Source organism: Rhinolophus hipposideros (genome assembly GCF_964194185.1).
Source record: "Rhinolophus hipposideros genome assembly, chromosome: 25".
Lineage (NCBI taxonomy): Eukaryota > Metazoa > Chordata > Mammalia > Chiroptera > Rhinolophidae > Rhinolophus > Rhinolophus hipposideros.
Genome location: NC_138071.1, coordinates 4,906,833 through 4,930,281, shown reverse-complemented (window position 1 = coordinate 4,930,281; position 23,449 = coordinate 4,906,833). Strand labels below are relative to the sequence as shown.

The window sequence follows — 23,449 nt, the reverse complement described above, 5'->3', positions numbered from 1 at the left end:
CTATAAGACCCAGTATAATATAATATAAATATAATACCGGGTCTTATATTAATTTTTGCTCCAAAAGACGCGTTAGAGCTGATTGTCTGGCTAGGTCTTATTTGTGGGGAAACACAGTAGAAAGTAGTAGATCTAAAATTTCAAATTAGATATTCTGATTCCAGAGGTCTTTTAACCACTGTATCTCTTCTAATCAACATCTGAAGACCTGTGTTTAGGCTAGAAACGTCTGAATCCAAATCATTAGTGAGATGATGAGTACAAGTCAGATACATACAAATATGTCACTGTGTATGGATATATATGTTCCTACTGGCTGTGGTTTTAATAAATTGCACTAGATTTGCCTGTTTTCATATTTTTGCTATTATAAATGGTATTTTATTAATTCCCATCTCAGGTTGTTTATTTCTGGTATGTAGAAATACAACTCTTATTATTATGTTAAGATAATCTGTACTGATGTCACCTCTCTTATTCTTAATATTGGTAATTTGTGTCTTCTTTCTTTGTATTGATCAGTTTGGCTATAGGTTTGTCAATTTTATTGATCTTTACCTCTTAATAAGGACCTGGATAAGATGAAGGAGTGCTCAGTATGAAGTTTTAGGGGAAGGTAGAGGGAACAGCACTTGGACAGTCCCTGAAAGGGGAAAATTTGGCATTTTCACAGAGAATAAACTGTAAGTGGCCCAAAATGGAAGCATGGAGAGCAGTTAGGAGACTTTTGCAACAATACAGATCAGAGAAAAATAATTATAGCTTGGACTGCTTATAATGGCTAACAAGGTAGTTGACAAGTGGTTACATTCATATAGTTTTCTACATGAATATGTAAATTAATGAAACCTCATATTTGTGGCTTAGTGATTTTTTTTTTCTTAAACACGTTTCTTCACTAGAGGGTGCTGTGTAAGCATGCAATACTTTGAAGTATCATTTTCTTATTTGCTGGGAGATTGGATTTTTGAATTATCTGATTTATCAAGAGTTGTCATTTCTTTTTTCTTTTTTTTTTTCTTTTAAACAATACTGATGGTACTGTGTATGGTAAAATCCATGAACTTGAGTAACTGTTAATGGAAGCATTAAACGTAATGTTTTTTCTTTTCTCCCTCCTCTTTAGGAGACTCATGACTCCAATCATGTACGCTGCCCGCGACGGTCACACCCAGGTGGTCGCTCTCCTTGTTGCTCATGGAGCAGAAGTCAATACACAGGATGAGAACGGTTACACTGTGAGAAGCTGTTCTACAATGTTCCTTCTGATCTTGTTAGCAGTAATAGGCCGCAAAAAAGTTTCTCAGAAGTAAAAATTACAGAAGGGCTGGGGTATAAATGCTGTTTGATGAAGAAAAGCAACAGCTGAAATAGAAAAAAAGGAATTCTGTGACTCTCTTGGTCCTCACCCTTGATACAGGAGCTATAACACACACAGCAAAACCTGGGCTCTGGACTATACATAGAATTCTTTTTCATAGAAAACAATTCAGCAATTGGGAGATAAATCGTTTTATTATATAACATCGCTTGAGTATGTAAAACATTTGCTTTTATAAAAACAGTGAGCACTGGAAGTCTGCTTTGTAATTACAACTTTGGAAATATGTTTATATTATGAACTGCAGAGATTGCATCATTTCATTAATTAACCATGTTCATTCTTTTTATTGTGCCATAAATACTGTTCTCTCTGTCTCATATACAGTCCCTCTCCTTAAACAGTCTTCTCCCCCCCTCCCACTTTTACAGGCTTTAACATGGGCAGCACGTCAGGGTCATAAAAATGTAGTTTTGAAGTTGCTTGAACTTGGAGCTAATAAAATGCTACAAACCAAAGATGGAAAGCTACCAAGCGAGATTGCAAAAAGAAATAAACATCTAGAGGTATCCTTTTATATATTAAACGAATTTTTCTATGGCATGTTACATTATCATTTGTAGACTTTGATATAATTTTGTTAGAATTCACAACTGTAATAATAGCGTATCTGGCTATTATTAAATGTTTGAATATGTAATTTTCCTTCAGTCAAGTACTGAAAACTTTATTTTACTGGAGTATTCATCTTTTACTAAATAAGAGGCATTTATAACGTGGTAATTTAAAAGCTGTATGAAGGGATAATAAAGTCGTATTCTCGCCCTAGATATAAAATTATAATAGACTATTTATTAAACATTTCAAACTGGTCCAGATTTTTAAAAATTAATTGGTGTATTAAGAAAGCTAGTATAACTTCAAAATTTGAACATGTAATTAAAATATCAGTTTTAAATTTTAATTACTACATATTGGACAATTTAAAAATTAAATCCTTTAAGCTACGTTTACTTCTATACATGTGACATGTAATAAAGTGATAACATATTTGGGTATATATCTACTGTCATTCAGATGTTAAAGTCAATAATAAGTATTTCCCATACATTAAATTACTGTACTGATAATAAACTTTTGTTCTGATTATTAAAACTTTCAGCCAAAGGTCTATAATTTCTAAGCAAGAATCACATACAGTACAACTGTAAAACTAAGTTATAGCATTCAAGAGCCTCTAAAACTGAGTTTCTGATTTTGAAAGCATGTGATGTTTCAAAGTTTCCATCGTATAATAATCAGACCATACCACTTCTACTGCATAACTTTTTCCATTTTTTTTAAGCAATCATATAAATATGCCTATCATTTTCAAACTGATACCTACATTTTCAAAATCATTCTAGAGTAAATGCTAATCACTAAAGCTCTGTGAAACTTCAAGAAGAAATTTACAGTTTTCTTTTAGGCTTTGAAAATTTTAAGACTTTTAATTAGTTTGCTGCATTATTAAATTTAGGGTATATGACACTGAATTTGACATATTAAGAAATTTATGAACATCAAAGATTATTTTGAGTCATAAATTGTTTCTTAAAATGAGATTTGATTTTGTATTTTGGCTGATTATATGACATAACCTTGACTTACTAAAAAGTTAGATTTTAAAACTAATGAATTTCACTATATATCTTTGACATATATAAGTGGGATTGGTATACATTTAGTAATGTTTATTACTTCCTCCCCACTTACCAATATACTTAAAGTACTACCTTAGGACTTAATCTGAATCACTTACCAAAATGGAAATTTTAGTTTTGTTTTATATCTTATGGAAAATATTAATTAGTATCTTCATTTAATTTTTATTATTTGAATTAGATGTACTTTTTATTATTATTATTATTATTTTACATCGAGGAAATACTTGCTTGATTTTTAAACTTATTCTCAGGGCAATAAGTTGTGAAAGATCTGGAAAAATTTTCGAAAGATTGGAAAAATTTTCTTTGTAGGTATAAAACAATCACATACTTAATTTCTTTTAAGTGTAGGTGATGGTATATAATAGTGTTAACTATATTTAAATGGCTTAATTTTTTTTTAGATCTTCAACTTTCTTTCTTTGACTTTAAATCCATTGGAAGGAAAACTTCAGCAACTAACTAAGGAAGAGACTATTTGTAAACTATTGACAACGGATTCTGATAAAGAAAAAGATAACATATTTAGGTAACATAAAATGTTTTTGTTCAACAGAGTACTTACTTATAAATGAGTAAAAATTGTGTGTGTTTTTTTATTTCTAGTAAATGTGATGACATTTAAAATATATGATATTTTAAACTTTGACAAGCATTTTTAAATATCGCTTAAAAAGTATGGATTTTAAGTGCTTTGCTTTCTAGAATTTTATTTTATTTATTTTTTAATTAAATTTATTGGGGTGACATGGTTAATAAAATTATATAGGTTTCAAGTGTACAATTCTGTAATACGTCACCTGTATATTACATTATGTGTTCTCCAGAATTTTAGAAAAATTTTATATATGTGTACTAACAGTAATGAGAATAACTTTTTACTTTAAATAAAACATCCATAATAAAATTTATTTCTGAAAGGTTTTAAGATATTTTTGTTAGTGTTCACACTGTACTGAATCTTGCTTTCTAATTCTTTCTAGCAGATTTCAGGTTTTATAAGCTAAAATTAAAAATACATATTTTTCCCTGAACACCTTTGTTCAGTACAGGCTACAAAATTATTGTCTATTTACCCACATTTAAAATTATTATTAAATTCTTACTTTTTGCAATTGAAGAGATTTTCATGTATAGAGATCTTACAAGGAATACACATATACATATTGGCAGATATTTTTATTCTTAGGAAAGATGAGCTATAGTTTACTATCACAAGTTTCTCTGTTTACGTACATCTTCGGTGTGGTGTGTAAATATGCAGATATATCCTACATAAATTCATTTTTACTCATTCTCTCTCTTCATTATAAATATGTATTTATTTGTGCATTTATAGTCTTCTGAAATTGACATTGCTATAAATATATATAGTTCATATACAGCACTTGGAGATCTGGAAATATTTTTGCACGGTCTTGGACTTGAACATATGACAGATTTATTAAAGGTAAGATTATATAAGCTACAATGACTTATGTATGTATGTTTATTTGTTGCTTAACATAACATTAATTCATAAGCATGCTTATGAAAGAATTCCAAAGGTGCTTTTCTCCATAATTTGTAGTACATCCCATTTTGAACTTGTAAGCATTTCAAAACTTATTCTAGAAATTTACATAAATTAGAATCTGGCTGTATTAACAGCTTTTCCCCACTGCCTAAAGCTTCACAGAACTCCTGCTGGTACATCAAAACCCTCTGTTTTTGCAGTTGCTGTATAGAATATTGGAAGAAGCATGATTTTTAATCCCAACAAACCTGGTATGAGAGTCTGCTTTAAAGATTATTAACAAAAATATGTTACTTAAATCTGTCTTTTTTTTTTCATAAGGGTAATACTTAACATCAGGTTGTCACAGAGATTAAATTCATATGCCAAGCACTGTTGTAGGTACTTCAGGCGTACATTGTGGATTTGAGTAGATGATAGTCATGAGCCAGTTAGCTGGTACTGAAGCATTAAAGTGCCACTTAAGACAGACAGGCTCTCCTTAGGAAGATGCACATTCTGTTTAGGTGGCTCAGAACTCCACTTCATGGTACAAGAAACTTCTGAATTGAGAAATACTGAGTAAAACTAAATGTTATTGATCGTTTCATGTGATGCAATTAGAAACAAATATTCATAAAATATAATTTCTGTCAAATTTTATAGAGCTATGTTTCTTTCCATGTAAGTGAATGTAAGTTGTAATCATTTTCTTTGAAGCTGGAAAACTAGCTATGTTTATACTTTTTAAGGTAATTATACATAGTATGACTCTCATTACTACCAGCCCAATAGTCTAGATTGGTACCTGCTTATTCTGTCTCTTTATTCTATCTAGAAAGTTGAAAGTTGTTTAGGAGGGTAACATACAACTGACTAACTTATGTACATGTGACTACTTCCCCTTCTACTGTTTCATTTATATTGAAAGGTGGCATTTTTTCCCTTTTCTACAGGAAAAGGATATAACTTTACGACATCTTTTGACCATGAGGAAAGATGAGTTTACAAAGGTATCAATTTTAAAAACTGCAGACATTGTCTTTCATAGTTCTAAAATTGTAGAGCCTTTTATTTTCTATTTTTAAAATCCTAGGATTATAGACTGTGAGTGATCTTTTGCTAGGTTCTTAATTAGATAATGATTATAAAGAACATATGTAAAAAATACTGTTATAGTATTAACTTACTTTAAGGACATTTAAAGTCTTAAAAGTTGGGTTTTTTTCCTTTAGTCATGACATTTCAACTAAAACTCGTGCTTCATTCTAAATATGAATTAGAAATTGTAAAACAGGTTACTTAGAAATAAGAGGAGTTTCTTTGTGTATGTGGGTATGAGCATGTGTCGTCCAAATACTGCCTTTTGCTGGGTTCTCAAAATGATCAAGACCTGTTATTTTATCATCTAGTATTATCAAGTAACAATTTGAAAATACTGTGGGAAGTATGAGAGATACTTTAATGAATAGGATACCTAGAAAATAATGAGCTTCCTGAACACACTGGAACACATTGGCATGGGTACACTGGAAACTTGAAATCTTCAGTATCACTGAAAATCAAAATAAGCATGCTCCTTAGCTAAATTCAGGATAGAAAATGTAGTTCATACTAAAGGGACCATACAGACAAAAAGAAGACAGTTCTCACTTAATCACTGATCATTTTAATTAATGTTTTGAAGATAAAACTGTTTTACTGTGGTTTTTTTCGTAAGATTATATATTAAAGTGTAGTAATTTGTCTTTAGAATCCATCATGATTGTTACATATAGTAACTAACAGTTACTGTATATTTAAATATTTTAATGATGTAACCTCAAAGTTACAAGCAAATCATATATTTTTCAGTGTTTGTTATTTTTTAAATATGTATTTTTTTCAAGATGTAAATTAATCAAGTAGGAAACTTCTTTAGTAATTTTGAATAGCAAATTATTCAAGTATGACTATCTTATTGCATCTTGAAATTATTTCTATTTAGAATGGAATTACCAGTAGAGATCAACAGAAAATTCTGGATGCTCTTAAAGAACTACAGGTGGATGAGATAAAATTTGGAGAATTACCTGAAGTGACAAAGTTAGAAATCAGGTAAAATTAACTATTGGTTTACATTAATATTGTTTAGATCCAACTGTTCTTTTTTAGTTTAATTTTGACAATGTCTGAGTCATTTTACTTGATGCCATCATTTCCCCGGGTAAATGGTTAGTTCATTTTGCCGCATACTGTGTTCTAAAATGGGAGGTACTTTATAAAGACAATTTTTAAAAAGTCAGTTTACTGAGAAGCAAAACAGTGCATCTTCTTGTTAACTCACATAAAATCATTTATTTTTTTCCATTGCATTTTGTTACATGAACTATATAAGAGATTCCATGCTTTTCATGGTATAACTCTTATTCTGTTTAAATCATTTTAAGTGTCAAGTGGAAAATTCAAAGTAGTGATAGTTTCACTTAGGGCAATAAAAGTGTTTCTCATGTGGCTCAGCTCCATTTTCAGTCTTATTCTTTAAGAAATTATGTTATCAACCTATAAAGTTCATTTTCAATATTATACACTTGTCAAGCACTGATTATTAGTAATATTAGTAATCTAAACATCTATTTTGAAATTAATATTTTATTTTATTAATATATTATGGATCAGTAAAGGATTTTAACTTTTTATTTGAAATAATTATAGATTCATAGGAAACTTTACAGGGAGATACACCAAGAGGTCCCATGCACCCTTCACCCAGTCTCCCCCAATGTTAATATCTTGCATAACTATAGGACAATATCAAAGCCAGAAAACTGATGTTGGTACAATCCACAGAGCTTATTCGTGTTTCACCAGTTATGTATGTACTCATCGGTATGTATGTGTGTAGTTCTGTGCAGTTTTATCACATGTGCAGCGTTATATAACTGCTTCCATAATCAGTACACCTGACAGCATGACCACGAGGCTCCCTCATACTACCTCTTCGGGCCACACCCATCTCTCCCCTCAGCTCTAACCCCTAGCAACCAATAATTTGTTATCCATTTTTAAAATGATGTTATTTCATGAATGCTACGTACGTGGAATCAAACAGTATGTTGTATTCTTTTTGGATTAGCTTCTTTTCAGTCAGCCTAATTTCCTTGACGTTCATCCAAGTTATATCCTATAAAATATAATACTTACGAAGGCAGTAGTATCATTACTAGTTAGCCAGCCTAAAACTAACGTTGCAACTATGATAAACATTAATTAAACACATGAATAATAAATATCTACACCACTTTGGAATTTGGAGAAGTCTTCCAGGGGATAATTTAGATGATCCAGATTTCTTAAAAACTTTATTGCAAAGTTAAATTATTTCCATTTCTCTTAATATATCTCCTCATCACAGATTTATATTCAAAATAATGCCTTGTCACTGTTTCAAAATAATACAGTTCTCAAATATTTACCCACATTGTGAAGGATTTCAGTTGTGAGGACTTAAAATCAGCAAACCTTGAATCACTTAGTTCGTTTTCTTTACTTTTTGAATTTATTGTTTCTATGAAGGAATATTCTAAGTTCTACATGACTGACTTGCAAATTAAATTTTTTAATATAACTGATTTGTATGATGGCAGAATTGCCTGTATGAATTTACTTTGTGAGATTTAATAAACTTAAAGAATGTGCAGAATCCTGAATGGTTTACTTATTAAAACTGCTGAATTTTTTAAAAAATAAAACTGGCAGACATATATTTCAGGAATTTGACCTTGTTATTAAATCACAGACTTTGTTTACATGCTGTTATGGAAAAGGTTTTACTTTCCATTTGTTCAAAGTCGTTCTTTAAAGAAGAAATTAGTCATTAAGTCATAAGAAAACTAACAGCAAGAAAAGTTGAACTGATTGATTATAATGTGACCTCAACAATTTAACTACTGATTCATTTAAGATACTTTTCTTCTATATGTTAAATTTTCTAAAATAGCCTCTTTTACAGAAATACATGCACCATGCATTTATTTTTTCTACACTTAGCCTTAGTATGTTTGCAGAATTACAGAATGCAGTTTACAAGTATTATAGCCATTCTTACTTATTTGAGATATTTTGAACAGCAATAGTTATGTTTTCATTCATGTCTTGACATTTTCAACAGTTTCTGCCCAGACCTTTTCTCTGAGCCTATCTGACATCTACTTGAATGTATCAAAGGCCTCTCAAAATTATATCCATTAAGGAAACTGTTTCTCCTCCAAAAAGAAAAATCTGTATAGATGCAGAATTTTATGTAAAAATATATTGTTCACATTTATTTATAAACATTCTAAAATTGGACAGTAAAAAATATTTAACATCACGGGAATTGTTGAATTATATTGCATCAATACAATTATTTTATTCTGCCATTTAAATTATTTTGAGACAATGTCATGGGAAAATACTCATAATAAGTATAAAAGGCACAATACAAAGTGGAGTGTAAGGTATAATGTCAGTTATATATATGCACATGAAAAATACTGGAAGAAAATGTGTACTATAAGAAAATATTTTGGAAGAAAATAGTATCAGTCATTATCTTTGGATAGAGAGTATTGGTACTTTTAATTTTTTTAGATATTCTACAATGAGCACATTGTGGGTTTATTTGGATAAATTTTATCCTAACACTTGACTTCCCACTTTAAAACTATGGCCTGTTGTTTTAGTCAGTTTATACTATGTTATGCTGCAATAACAAAGAACATAAATCTAAATGACTTACAATAACAGTTTATTTATTTATTTATTTATTTATTTATTTATTTTTACAAAGTTTATTTCTTGACCACCTATAACATAGGTCAGCTCCCAGTGGCTCTCCTCTTTGTTATTATTCTGAGAAGGGGCTGGAGAAACAGCTCCAACTGGGACATGCTGCTCTTGTGGCAAAGGGAAGAGAGATGTGGCACAACAAGTCAGTGGCCCTTAAAGCTCTGTTCGAAAGTTAAACGTCACTTCCAGCCATATTTTATTTGCCGAAGCCTATCACAGGCCAGGCCTTATGTCACTGGGGCATGAAGTATAATCGTCTGGCAGAAAGAGGACCGGGAGTGTTTGGCTCCATAGAAAATACATGATAACTCAGTCAGATAATACAGTCTACCATATGCCATATCTGCTTATTTTGAAGTCTTTGAATAGGTACAGAATGATCGGGGCTGCTATGGAAAGGTTTATAGGGTGAATGCTTGCATAGCTCTGTGGTGTGTGGGGGGGCACCCATTCACACAGTGTATGATGAATGGTACACGGTACGGCTGTGTTTTTACCACTTGCTTACCCATATTCAGAGGCTCCTGAACATGGTATATCACAATTTTCATTTTTTAAGGCTAACTATGTTCGTAATATTACTTGCTTATTTGAACTAGGTTGTTAACTTGTCAATCTTTGTTCAGAATAAGAGTTTATATTCCACATAAATATGGGTGAGTGCCTATCTAGAATTATCTACCTGCTCTCAGTTGACATTTTGAATGACAGTTCTCAATGGATCTTAATTTCCTTGAGCAGTAAAATATACACAGGACATTAGTGAATTACTCTGAGTAATTATTCTTTTTATTGATAACAAATAAAACTTGACTGTTTAAAGAGCACTAAGTGTACCTTACATAAATGTTACATAGAAACAAAATTAACATAAGTAATGACTGTTGTTGTTTTGAAAGAAGTATGCTCAAGTTCTTCTGTTTCATATGGTAAAGATCAGAAAGAAAATGGAATGAAGAATTATATTTGTTTTGAAAATGACTTTATAAATACCACTTTTGCTAAATAGAACAAGAGCTTATCTAAATTTTTTAATTTCTATTTGCTTTTATAAAGCAACCCTCAAACACTTTTCATTGTTGGTGACTTAATTATATAGATACAACTGTATGCTCATAAAGTTGAAAGTATTTTATATAAACTGTTTATTTTTCAGCCTGATAGCTAAGAAAAAAGACTTGTTTTAAATTAAAATACTATGAAAGTCCCAGCAGTGTGTCTTAGAGGCAAGTCTGCTGGTCAGTTTCCTTGGAAGCCGACCTTGCTGTAACCTTGCGTGCCCATTAGAGCCCTTCCTCCAGAGTCAGTGTGAGGAAACTCTGCAGAGGGTAGAGTCAGACGGTCTGCCTTAGGAGAACTGCATTTAGACTTAGAAGTACCTCTCGGTCCCATAGTAGTAGTTTTTGTGTGCCTTTTTATTATAGTAGGCACTGCTAAATGACTGTGAAGAAAGGTCACTTTGCACACTTGTCAACTCTTGGTATGAATGATTTTAATTGTTCTCATTCCACTAGAAGATAACTTATTTTATTGTAATCCCATGTTTATTATCTATTTAAATTTCATTTTTTCTTTCTCTCTGCATTACCTATTCATGTGTTTGGTTCACTTTTCTGTTGAGTTAAATAAGTTTCTGTGTAGCTTTTACTGTATATTGGCTTCTGTCACTGAAACTAATCTAGACACCAGTGTCTCTTCATTGCCAGAATCAGTGGATTTATCTGAGGTATTTAACATGCTTGACCTTTTCTTGAATCCATCCCCTTCACAGCCTTTCATAACAGCCCTTACCTCCTGATTTCTTTCCTTTTGAGGTTGCTTTTCCTCTGATAGCTTTTTTGTTCTGCCCCTATCAGATCTCCCTCTTTATATTCGGTATCCTTTATCTTTGTGGTCTTCTCCATGACCATAGTTCTGATGTCCATTGGGGACCAGATTACAGATGCCTCTAACACTGCCGTCGTCTGTGCCTATAGTCACAGTTGAAGGCAAGACTTGAATTTATGTTATAGGTTTGGGAAAAGAAAGATGCCATTTTTTCCAGCTCCTTGAATTATCTCTAGCCTCATGAGTCTGTGGTCCCCAGGATAAGTACCCCACAAGACTAACATTTTCTCCTTCTTACTAGCCGTTGTCATCTACATGTCTCATGTCATTACCATCATCATTATAATTAAGTTTGTTTGAATGCCGTCTGTGTTCGAGATAAAATGCTACTGTAGGTGCTTTTCATACATTGTCTCTTTCCGTCTTCCTGACAGTACTATTGTCTCAATTCAAGATATATGGAAATATTTAGCTGAAGTTTAGTCTTGCCCAAGATCATAGATGTGGAAGCTGAATTCAGACTTAGGTCTTCCTGACTCTAGAGTCTGTTTTCTTAATCATTATGCCATAATGGTTTGTCTTACCTCACTTTCTTCCCTACCACCTACCCCCAACTCACTTCCCTGCATGGTGGTAACCACCTTCCACTGAAACCAGAAAACTTAGAATCATCCTAATGCCTCCTTTTACATGCAGTCCCTCACTAAGTTTTACAGTTTATTCTCCTGAAGGTTCCGGAAACCACCATTCTACCCTTCCCCCCAATCAAACTGCAGCTGCCAGATCCTTAGTTTAAGCTTTCCTTCATTGTCTCTTAGATAGATTAGTCTCCTAATTCTCTCTACTTCCACTTTTGTGTTCCTTTAATCCACCACTCCCAAAATAAGCTTTCTCATTACAAAAAAATCTGATTTTCTACATTCTTGTTTAAAATCCTTTAATAGTACATTATCAAAAAGATAAAATTCAGTTCCGTAGCATGTCACAAAAATTCCTTAAATAAATGGTTGTATTCAGCCTCTTTTCCTACTACTTTCTCATAATTCTGCATTAGTTATATCTTGGTGACCTCCTACTCCCATACTTTTGTACCTGCTAGTCCCTTCATCCAAAATTCCTTCTCTTCCTTTCCTACCTGCCAAACTTAATCTAAAGCTCCAGACTCAGTTGAAGTTATCTCTCTAATCATTACTAATTCCCTAGTCACATTATACCACGTTCATTATCTCTGAGTTTTAGATAACAACATCTACCTTACAGAGTTGTTGGGAGGAATTTTAAAAAATAATAAACGTAAAATAATGAGTACAGTGCCTTCACATAGTAAATACTCCAAATTGGCACTTTTATATTCCTTCTTTGTATGTCCCTGTGAGTAATGATTTTAGAATTTTCTATCTGCCTCTCCTCCTGAACGTGGAGATCCTCAAGGGTGGAGGTTCAGTTTTCTTTGTATACTCAATGTCTATTTCAGTTGCTAATACGTATTAGCCATTCTATAAATACCTTTTAGAGAATCCAATAAGTGTTATGACTAGACATTGAGTAACTAGCCTAATAGAATGAAGTAAATTGCTCATGTAAGTGATTCCTGTTTGTTTCCTCTCTTTAGTGGTGATGAATTCCTCAACTTTCTTCTAAAATTAAACAAACAATGTCGCCATTTAATAACAGCGGTACAGAATATCATTACTGAGTTGCCTGTAAATTCTCACAAGGTATTCTACAAGTTATTAAGTGAAGAAAAGTATGAATGCTGAAGAACATTCCAGATAAGTCAGTGATAATTCAGTAAACAGTGGTTATCTGGTAAAATTGTATCTTTCTTCTACAAAATCATATAATATCTAAATAAGTCAATATGTTTAATATTAATCTTCTACATACTAATTAATTGAAAAACTGTCTTTTATCACTCAAGAAAAGGAAAATAAGTCAGACTAAAGATTAAACTGATCTGTGTATTGAACTTAACATTCGTTCCTAAGGGAATTTAATTGTTTAAAATACAAAGTGACAGGAGACCCAAGTGAAAGTTGAAACAAAACAGTGTGTTGAGTGTTATTAAAAATTATATCAATATAAGAGTTTTTTAATAAAGAAAATTTTAAATAGAGAAAGTGTAAATGACCTGTAAAAGCAAACTTATTTTGTAGCTTTTCATGTGATTTGGCTTTAGCTGTTTGTCGATAGTGAAAAAATGTTAATGTATTTGTTTTCATGTAATTTTTATATAACACTAATGTGGGAATCATGTCATTCTTAAAACTTTCATGAATTTATTTTTTCACCATAAATATTACTATTATTAATATTAATCTTCATAATGTTATATATACTTTATGCATTTAGTAAATGCATTCAGGAAACTAATTAGACTATTTGTATAAAATTAGACTATTTAGACTATTTGTATTAGTCTATTTTACTATTTGTATAAACTATTTGTATAAAATTAGACTATTTGTATAAAATTAGACTATTTATACTATTTGTATAAAATGACTTTTTTTGGTGTCAGGATTTATCCTGAACAAAAAATGGTCTTCAGTTAAATAATTTAATGTTTGAAAGTGTTGTATAATTTTGGGGGCTATAAAGTTGTGAAAATTGTTCCTATTCTTTAAAATATAACTTTTGAAAATATTAACAGATAGTACTCGAATGGGCTTCTCCTCGGAATTTTACTTCAGTTTGTGAAGAACTGATTAATAATGTTGAAGATTTGAATGAAGAGGTCTGCAAACTAAAAGATTTAATTCAGAAGGTATATATTAAACATAAAAAGTGGGGAAATGATTTGCAGCATTGTATGTTAGACAATGAAGTAATTCTGACTAAAGCATCTTTAGCTACCACTAGACAGTAGGAAAGAGGACAGTTTCCAAAGGAACAAATATACATAGGAAACAGACTTTGTTGGTCACTTAAGAAACGCATACTAAAAGAACAATGACACGTCATTTTCATCTTTTATATTAGCAGGGAGAAATGTATTACTCTACTAGAGTTCACCAAACCTATATTCTTGGGTGAGACTGCTGTCACAGCCCCTTTCAGAAACATTTTGGCAAGATGTGCCAAGAATGATAAAAATACATCTTTCAGTAGTAGTTTAATGATTCCAAAATTGTACGTATAAGTGTCCTGTACTATCACAATGATTAAATAAATTGTGGCACACTTATTTATGGTAATGCCATGCAGCCAATTGAAAAAAATAATGAAAGTGAAATATCAACTTGTTAAAGGTATGAAGTTATATTTGTAAGTTTTGCTTGTAAATGTACAGATAAAAAATTACCCAAATGAAAGTTTATTAGCCCTGTTAATGACGTAGGATTGTGGATGAAATATTCCTTCTATTTTTTAAACTTTCTACAATATGTTTTATAATTTAACCTTTTTTAAAAGTATGGGCTTTTTTGGTTCTTGTTTCCATACTCATATACAAGTATATATCTAGATTTAAAGACTGATGATTCTGCCCCCCTTTAAGAAAATTGGCTATAACAAAATCTAAATGGGGAACTTTTTGGAAGATAGGTAATAAAGGAAAACACTTTCACTTGCCTAAAGAATTCACTTCTGAGTTATCCAAGCCTATTTAATATGTTTGATATCTCTAGTTTTTTTAAATATATGCTGTGAACATTAGATTTGCATTAAATTTTTATAGTATCAACTCATAAGTCATTTAATATTTTCATTAATATTTTTTCATCAAGTTTTCCTCAGAATACATCATTAATTTTATACATCATCAAAGTAATTTGTCATTCTAGCTGTTAACATATGTTCAGTCAAAAAGAGTTTTTAAAAAGCGAGCAGAAAAGTGTGAAATAAATTTTACAAAAAATTAGAATAGACATTTTAAATGGGGCAAAAGAGAAATTGCTTTAAAGTTCTTGTAGAAGATAACTCCAGAGAGCTTGTATTGTCGCTGACATTTAATTATTCAACCAACATAAGAGTGCCTCCTACATGTCAGGCAAACTGTGCTACACAGGCTAGAGAGAGCCTGAGCTAGCTGACAACATGGAAATTATAGCAGTGTTCATCTTCACTACCTCCATTATCTAGAAGAATTGAAGGAAAATTTTACTGATTTTACTTAATAGGGTGTTTTTCATAGGAATCCAAGGGAAATACAGAAGGATTTCTGTAAAAATACTTCCCGCAAAGCATCAATGTATAATATAGGAAATTCCCTAAGTCATCTTTGCTGCATATTGCTAATCATTGGGCTTCTTCAGGATGAGCTAAAAACATTTGTTGGGGAGGTGAAGAATTGGGATGCAATGAGAGAGAGAGAGAGAGAAGAGAGAGAGACCAGATTTTCTTAAAGGAGTGAAATTAGGAAACTGCTTTAGGGGTGGCTTTGACTCCAAAACATAAATAATTCAATGAAATACCATAACATTTATTTTAATAATGTGTACAGTAAACAGAAATTTTAGCTTTCTTTAGCTAAATGGAAGGCCTTGTTTTGTAACCACCTTTACCTTGAATCTATACATTTCTATGTAAGGACTAGCATTGAAAACACATTCACTGGTTTATAATAATGGCAGATACAGTTCTTTGGGCAGGAAAGTTAATTTTGGAACAAGCTAGTGCATTGGTTTTCCTGGATTAGTCTTAAACAAGTAGTAATCACCATAGTGAGATTTGATTTAAAGAACTGTGAAGGCTTCCAAATTTGTAAATATGCTATCGTGACTGTTTAGCTTATGATATTTCAGAGTTTACCAGTAAACTGAAGGGGATTCTTTAAAAAGAACCATATGAGTTATCGTAGATAAGCGCATGGAGGTAACAAAGGGAGAGGGTGGGAGAGGTCAAGGCTAGACTTTAGCACCACATCACTCTCTTTCAAACCAACACACTGACATGCTCTTGTCCGAAGGGTCATTCTAAGTAATTGGTTAATAAAAGGAATGATTGTGTCAGGATTCAGTAAATGGAGCATCAGTGTCAGAAAAGAATCTGTGGCTGAATGAAGCCATTTGGAAGTTAGACCAAGAATACAGTATTAGTGACATTGGCATGGAAGTCCGTTTCTGCTATAAATTTAAAATTAATTTTGCAAGCTTTTTAAATTAAATATTTACACTGTAGATTTTAGAAGAAGTTATTCTTGCTAATGTTGAAAGTATTCGTCCCCACTCCGGCACAGGATGCTTCTAGTAAATATTCCTCTGTGAATGTGCCTGATTGTTTTTATCTTTCAAGGATCTTTTGGTTTCTGTTCATTCTCCCTCTTCTGCCTCTCCCCCAATAACTGTCTCATCTCTTCTCTTCTCCTTCTCCCCCCACCCCGGCATGCACATACACACACAAGTTGGAGGACCTTCTTTAGCAAGAAAGTTCTATGTATGGGAATTGAGAAACTGGGTCATGTACTTTCGTTGTTGAGAAGTACTAAAAGAACCATTTAAGTTTTTGTTAACATTTGCTTTTGCAATTATATTTAAATAAAAAATTAAACTTCTAGCATTAGCATCAAACCTTCCAGTTTTTATTAAATTTCATGCATTATAGATACGCTAAAGAATGGTGAACTTTTTTGTAAGAAATCAATTGATATTTAATACATAAGGAAAAAAGTAACAATTGTCATTCCCTATAGGTCAAAATAGAAACTTTAGCATTAAAGGAACTTTATTTCATGACATAAAAACATGATATAAAAACATAATAACCTATGAGAGAATTAAAGTGAAACTAATGATTTACTACATAAATGGCTCCTGGGGAAAGAAAGGCTGTCTCTCAAGACATACATGTTCACTTTAAATCTTCCTTAGGAATCTTCTATTGGCTACGTCTAAACCAAGTGTGTATTATTATGGATATATTATCATCTTTCTAAAAATCAAATATATTTTTATTTTTAGTGTACTATACATTAACTCTTTTTTTCCCCTATACTAAATATCAGTTGCAAAATGAAAGAGAAAATGATCCAACTCATATACCATTAATAGAAGAAGTATCTACATGGAATAGTGGAATTTTGAAGAGGACGGCTCTTGCAGTATGCGGGTTTGGGTTTCTTCTCTTCATTTGCAAGCTAACTTTCCAGAGAAAATAATCTTAATATTTGTTTTGAGTAATGTATGTATGTCTTACTCAAGTTACCTAAAAACATTGCTTTTTTCCTTTTTTTCAATCATTTGTGGCACAATATAATTACATTCTTTGCCAATACTTCATAGGAAATACTATACAGCACAGAGTGGGAAGTTGTTCTTTAGAAAGTGGTTTGTTGGTTTGAGTTAAAATATAATTTGTTATATGTTTATGTTAATTTTGATCAAGTAGTAAGTTATAAGTGATTCTCAAGTTTGATCTTATGACTAAATCACATTCAAAATAAAAGTTTTATCTAATAGTCTTTGACATCTAAAAAAGTGTATTTATTTGTCACAATGAATCTTACAGAATCTGTAAAGTGTTCATAAATGAATAGCTATTTTTTAGTCCTTATTTTCCTTCCCACTATTATGTAAGAAGGAATTTCTCACTTAATTTTTTAGTTATGTAACATCTTTAGGAAATTATTAATTTTGGAAGTATTCCAGAGAATGTAAAGGATAAAGATAAAATGTATTTTTGAATTATGGATTAAATACCTAGGGAAAATATTTTAAATATAAAGTAAAAAGCAGAAAACTGAGAGAATAGTGTGGAAATCACAAAATACATTAGAATTTTTTATCTAATGTACTTAATGGGAACATATGACACTGTGGAACATTCTTGAGGATGTTATGAAAATGAATGGCATTTGGCATATAATTTCTCATATCGATCTAAAGAAGTAATACACAGTTTCTCTTTTTTTCAAAATCAAAATAATACTCAGATTTCAAAAGCGACAATAAAAAGGGCAGGCCCAATTTAGCAGGGAACATAGTAGTTAAATCGTGCTTGACTTAGTCCCATAACTTAGAACAGATTCCGTTGATCTACAACTATTGAAAGGTAAACATCAAGCAAAGGGAAAAACCTGTGGAAAGAACAGTGTAAGGAACTACAATTAGTAGCAATTGCTGTTCTTGATTATACCAGGGCAGCAAGACTTGAATCATCATTCTTTTTCTGAAAATATACTCAACCACGTATCATTGGAAAGAATTGGTGTCTGACAGTTTAACCTAAGTGCCATAGCAAGACATATTTTTTCAGATATCCCTCATTTAAATGGTTTCAAGACGTAGAACTAAACTGGAATATGGATAGGAGAATAGCTTTTTTTTTTAACACAGATCATGTTTCCTACTAGCACTTGCTTAGGTAAATAGAAGGTGTTTAATAAAAGGCGCTTGGTTTCCTTTTATAAAAAAAAAAAAAAATTGCTAGAAAATGGGCTGCCGGATCGCTCAGTTGGTTAGCGCGTGAGCTCCCAACAAGGTTCAATTCCTGCATAGGATGGTGGGCTGCTCCCCCTGCAACTAAGGTTGAAAATGGCAACTGAACTTGGAGCTGAGCTGTGCCCTCCACAACTAGATTGAAGGACAACGGCTTGGAGCTGGTGGGCACTGTTCCCTAGTGTTCCCCAATTAAAAACAAACAAAAAAATTTTAGGAAAATGACAGACATACCATCTGATTACCTACTTACAATAAATGGTCTTTCACCTCAGTTCATCTTAAAGATGATCATAGTTCTGCTGGCTGGATGAGTCACTATTTTTTTCCTCTGACCAAACCAAATCATATGCATCTATCAAATATTAGGATAAACTATTAAAATACAAATTAATAAAATATTTGCTTTCTGAAAGGACTTATCACAGAATCCTCTTTAATAGTGATCTGTCCTATTGGCTATTCAGAGGAAAGAAATATTTCCCTTGACACACAGCATTTTTATTCCCTTGACACACAGTATAATCTTCAGATTACAGACTGAAAATAAGTAGGGCAGCATTTGTGATGAAATTGTTTCTTCATGGTAAAGTATCAGTAGAATAAATAAGATTTTCCAAATTGTTTGTTTGATACTGATTGTTTTATCTAGCCTATAAGTCTCTTCCAACTCTGATTATTTGACTTGATTACAGTGCTTTACTACGAGGTGGGTATCACTCCTGGAATATCAATTCTTTTAGAAGGTAGCTCAGTACAAATCATTTTTCTTCTCTTCTTCAAACAAGTTCCGTAGAGACCTCCTAAAACCACAGATAGAAATGTTGTAAACCAAGTTTTAATTCTATGTACTTGAGAGTAGTAAAACTTTTTTATTAATTAGTATTTTTAATTAGTTGGGATCAGATGTTTCTATATCTTTGGAATTCAGATAACCCATTATAAGCAGCTGTTGGGGTGCAGGTATCTTTCAAAGAGAAGCATGCTTACTTGCCACTATTTTTTTGACTGTGTAGAGAATTTTATGACTTCACAGTATTCTCATTAGGAGGAGATGCCAGGAGAATTTCTGAGGTTAGTCAAGAGAATAATTGCGAACAGGAATTATAATCACAAGGCTGAAAGACAACCCAAAGTAATCAGAATGTTTAGCGAGAACGGTGAACTGCATCTATGAACACCCAAAGAAGAGAACTAGAGAAAAGTCCTCACAGTGACCGTGAAGGAAGAGGGGAGGCGATATCAAACTAGCTTGATAGCTTCTCACACATGAGACGCTTCATAAGTGCTGTTTCGGCCGGAATCCATCACACATGGGAATTTCAGAAATCAGGATAGCAGGAATTTAAATGCTGCTGAATGTAAGGGGACAAGTGAAGGGGCAGTTCTGGTTAGATTCTGATTTCCTTTCTCAAGGGTTCTTAATGCATTTGCATGGCAGAGGCAGTCCAGCTCTGCTTGCCACTCTTCCGAAGTGGCAGCTTAGCGCTTGCACTCGGATCCATTTCCCTGGTACAGTCACTAACCTTTGCCCCGGGCAGCTCTATATGCTTCTCAGCCCTTCTCTGACACCTCCTCCCAACTCACTCCCAGGGACAGCCTTGCTCCCTATTGCCCTGGGAAACAGGATCAGTTGAAGAACTTCCACAGTGGGTTTCCTTTAGTTAAGTTGGCCGACTGTGTGGAAAGGGCCAGATAGTAAATATTTTAGGCTTTGCAGGCCATGTGGTCTGTGTCACCACTTCTTAACACCGCTGTTGTAGCACACAGAAGTGCCTGTACACAATACATAAATTAGGTAAATAACAGTTATTTACAGAAAACAGGCGGTTGCCCACCAAGCTATAGTTTGCCAACCCTAGTCTAATGTCACACAATTAAAACGGAGTTATTTTTCATTTTTATCCAGTCTGACAATTTCCGCTTTTTGATTGAATTGTTTAATCCACTCACATTCAGGGTTATTATTGGTATATTACTGGTATATTGGACAGAAATATTAGTCACTTTTGTTTTTTTTATGTCTCATATAGAAAACTAATAATTTTTCCACCATATCTTTAAATGATTTTCTAAGTGGTTGCTCTAGGGCTTACCATATGCATCTCAATTTATAAGAAACTACGTCAGACTTTTATTAATTCCAGTGAGATATAGAAACTTTCCTCCTATATAGCTCTATTCTGTCTTCCGTCTTTTATACTATTGTTATGCATGTTACATCTGTATATGTTATAAATCAGTGTAATAATTATATAAGTTTATGTCTATTAAAGAAACAAAAGAAAAATGATCAACTTTATACTTATAGAGTGTTATAGTTGCATTCTTATTTACCATTTCCGGTTCTCCATTTGTTCCCATGGGTTCAAGTTTCCATCTGGTGTTATCTTTATACTCCAATACTACTCGATTCCCACTCGAGAATGCTGTTATTTATGCTGTTATTTTCAAATGTAATACATTTCTAGCAGTCATAAGCCCAACAATACAATTATATACATATTCCTTTATACAGTCGCTTTCTACATCATTTTTTACAGTCGCTTTTTACATCATTAAGAGAAGGAAGGAGAAGAAAGATGTATTTATGTTGTCTTTTATAATTACCTTTATCACTGCTTTTTGTTTTTGTGTGTGGATTTAGATTTCCACCTGGGTTTACTTTCTGTCTAAAAACTTTAATTTAGTATTTCTTGTAAGGTAAGTCTGCTAGCAATTAATTCTCTGTTTTTGTTTTTCTGGAAATCTTTTTTTTTTTTTTTTGCCTTAATTTTTGAAAGAAAGTCTTGATAAAATCATATAAGGTTTTAGGTTGACAGTTTCTTTTTTCTCTTTCAGTGCTTTGAATATGCCATCTTACTATTTTCTAGTCTCCATGTTTTTTATGAGAAGTCAGTTGTTGAGCTCTTGGGGTTCCTTTGTACATGACAAGCATGACAGTCATTTTGCTGCTTTCAAGATTTCCTCTTCGTCTTTCAGCATTCTTACCACATGTCTGGGTGTGGATCTCTGAATTTATCCTACTCCATGTTCACTGAGCTTCTTGGATGGGTAGATTAAGGTTTTTCATCAATTGTGGGAAGTTTTCAGGCATTATTTCTTAGAATCTTTTTTCTATTCCTTTTTATCTTCAAGTTCAGTGATTCTTTTTTCTGCCAGTTCAAATCGACTATTGAGACACTGTAATGAATTTTTTTAGTTATTGTTCTTTTCAACTCCAGAATTTCCATTTGGTTCTTTTTTTTATGCCTTCTATCTGTTAATATTCCCTATGATGAGACATTTTCTTTATAACTTCCTTCTTTAAGCATAGTTTAGGCTTTGAATGTATTTATAATGGCTTATTTGAAGTTTTTATTAAATATGACATCTGGTGCCTCTCACGATTAGTTTCTGTTTCCTGGTCTTTTTCTTGTTTCTGGGGTCACTTTCCTGTTTCTTTGCATGTCATAACTTTTTGTTAAAAAGTGGGCATTTTAGATATCCAGTTTAGCAATTCTGGATAGTGATTCCTCTCTCTCTACCCCCAAGGAATGTTTTGTTGTTGTTTGCTTGTTTGTTGAATGACTTGGCTGGCCTATTTTAGTGAAGTCTGTTTCCCCCCAAATGTGAATCCCTGATATCGCTCCTCAGAGGCTGCAGTCTTGGGCAAGCACAGAGTCACCCCAGATACAGTGATTTTAGCAAGGCTCTTTTTAACTGTCTCTTTCTCTGACCTCTCTGACCTCTGCCTCATTTGGTAAAACACCCAACCTTTTGATTCTACTAATTACTGGTTGATTATTGTTTTTGACATTGTTTTGGCATGAATTGCTCAGCAATTTGATAAAGTTTGGGCAGGGCTGGTTTTTGAGGCCACCTTTTGAGGTTTATTCTGATCAGGGAGCCTGCTTCTTAGCTCTCTTTTCCTGATTTTCTCTGATAAACTAGCTAACATACAGTTTAATTTCTTGCTCCTAATTGAGAGGCACTGTGTCTCCGAGTGCACCCTTAGGCTTGATTTTCTCCACACTGGTTTTCAAATAAAGTCAGTTCCATTGGGGAGAGCTTTCATGCTCCCCTTTCTTATGAGCTGCTTCTCCCCGTGGTCAAAATCTCTAAGCCACTATTCTGGGTATTGGATGGGGCAGTCACCTCTGATGTGAGTGTGCTTCTCATGGCTGTGCCCTGTGAGTGAGCTGTGATGATGGAGGGCAGGGTCCCAGTATTCTGGCCTACCATTCCTGCGGTATCAGTGGAGGGATGGAGCCCTCCATTTCTCAGCCCCAGTCAGCAGAATTTAGCCACGTGAGCCTGGAGTTGGAGAGGCTATGAAGTGCTGGCAGCTTGCCCTTTAGATGAGAGATGGAAGCCCCATTTGGGAGCTGAGGGAAGAGGCAGCCCCATCTTCCTGGCCACATTATGTCCAGAGTGGAGTTGCTATCAAGCCCAGATGACCTGCTGTTGGGGTTGTGGGGTGGGTGGCAAGGGAGGGAAGGGGTCCTGGCTCAGTGTTAGCAGATTTTCTTGAATGATTGTTTCTTCATTTGTTCTGAGCTCTTACGACTCTTTCCAGAGACTTTCCATAAAGGTTGTATTTTTATAGCTTTCTCTAGCTTTGCTTGTTTCTCTGGGGAGTACATCCATGGAGCTCTCCACACTTTCATCCTGGCAGTGAAACTCCTTAAGCAATATTTCTAGGGTATCTGCTGTGTGCTTAGTATACAAATAGAGCTTGGCCCAGAACAGTGTACAAGATTTTTTTTTTTTTAAGTCGGAAACATTAGGTAAATATTTTTCACATAAGCTTTACCTAGCTCTAGGTTAATATAGGATGCTGAAACTTCTCAGGTTATCTAAAGTCTGTTAGAAGTGAAAGGCAGTGAGCACCTAGGTTTGACCAGCATATATTAGGACTAGATATGTGATGGGT

The 23,449-nt window shown here is 33.0% G+C and overlaps 1 protein-coding gene across 1 annotated transcript in view; it reads left to right on the top strand.

The window, feature by feature from the left end:
- Positions 1 to 17,560, top strand: part of ASZ1 (ankyrin repeat, SAM and basic leucine zipper domain containing 1) — a gene marked incomplete at its 5' end in the record, with an annotated part of 49,634 nt that extends 32,074 nt beyond the window's left edge. The window contains 9 exons of the mRNA XM_081038359.1: positions 1,127 to 1,238; positions 1,753 to 1,887; positions 3,432 to 3,556; positions 4,402 to 4,477; positions 5,479 to 5,535; positions 6,510 to 6,619; positions 12,771 to 12,876; positions 13,812 to 13,925; positions 17,103 to 17,560. Of these exons, the coding sequence (XP_080894485.1) occupies positions 1,127 to 1,238; positions 1,753 to 1,887; positions 3,432 to 3,556; positions 4,402 to 4,477; positions 5,479 to 5,535; positions 6,510 to 6,619; positions 12,771 to 12,876; positions 13,812 to 13,925; positions 17,103 to 17,255 (988 nt within the window). The 3' untranslated portion in view covers positions 17,256 to 17,560. The remainder of the gene's footprint in view (positions 1 to 1,126; positions 1,239 to 1,752; positions 1,888 to 3,431; positions 3,557 to 4,401; positions 4,478 to 5,478; positions 5,536 to 6,509; positions 6,620 to 12,770; positions 12,877 to 13,811; positions 13,926 to 17,102) is intronic.
- Positions 17,561 to 23,449: the final 5,889 nt, after the last annotated feature.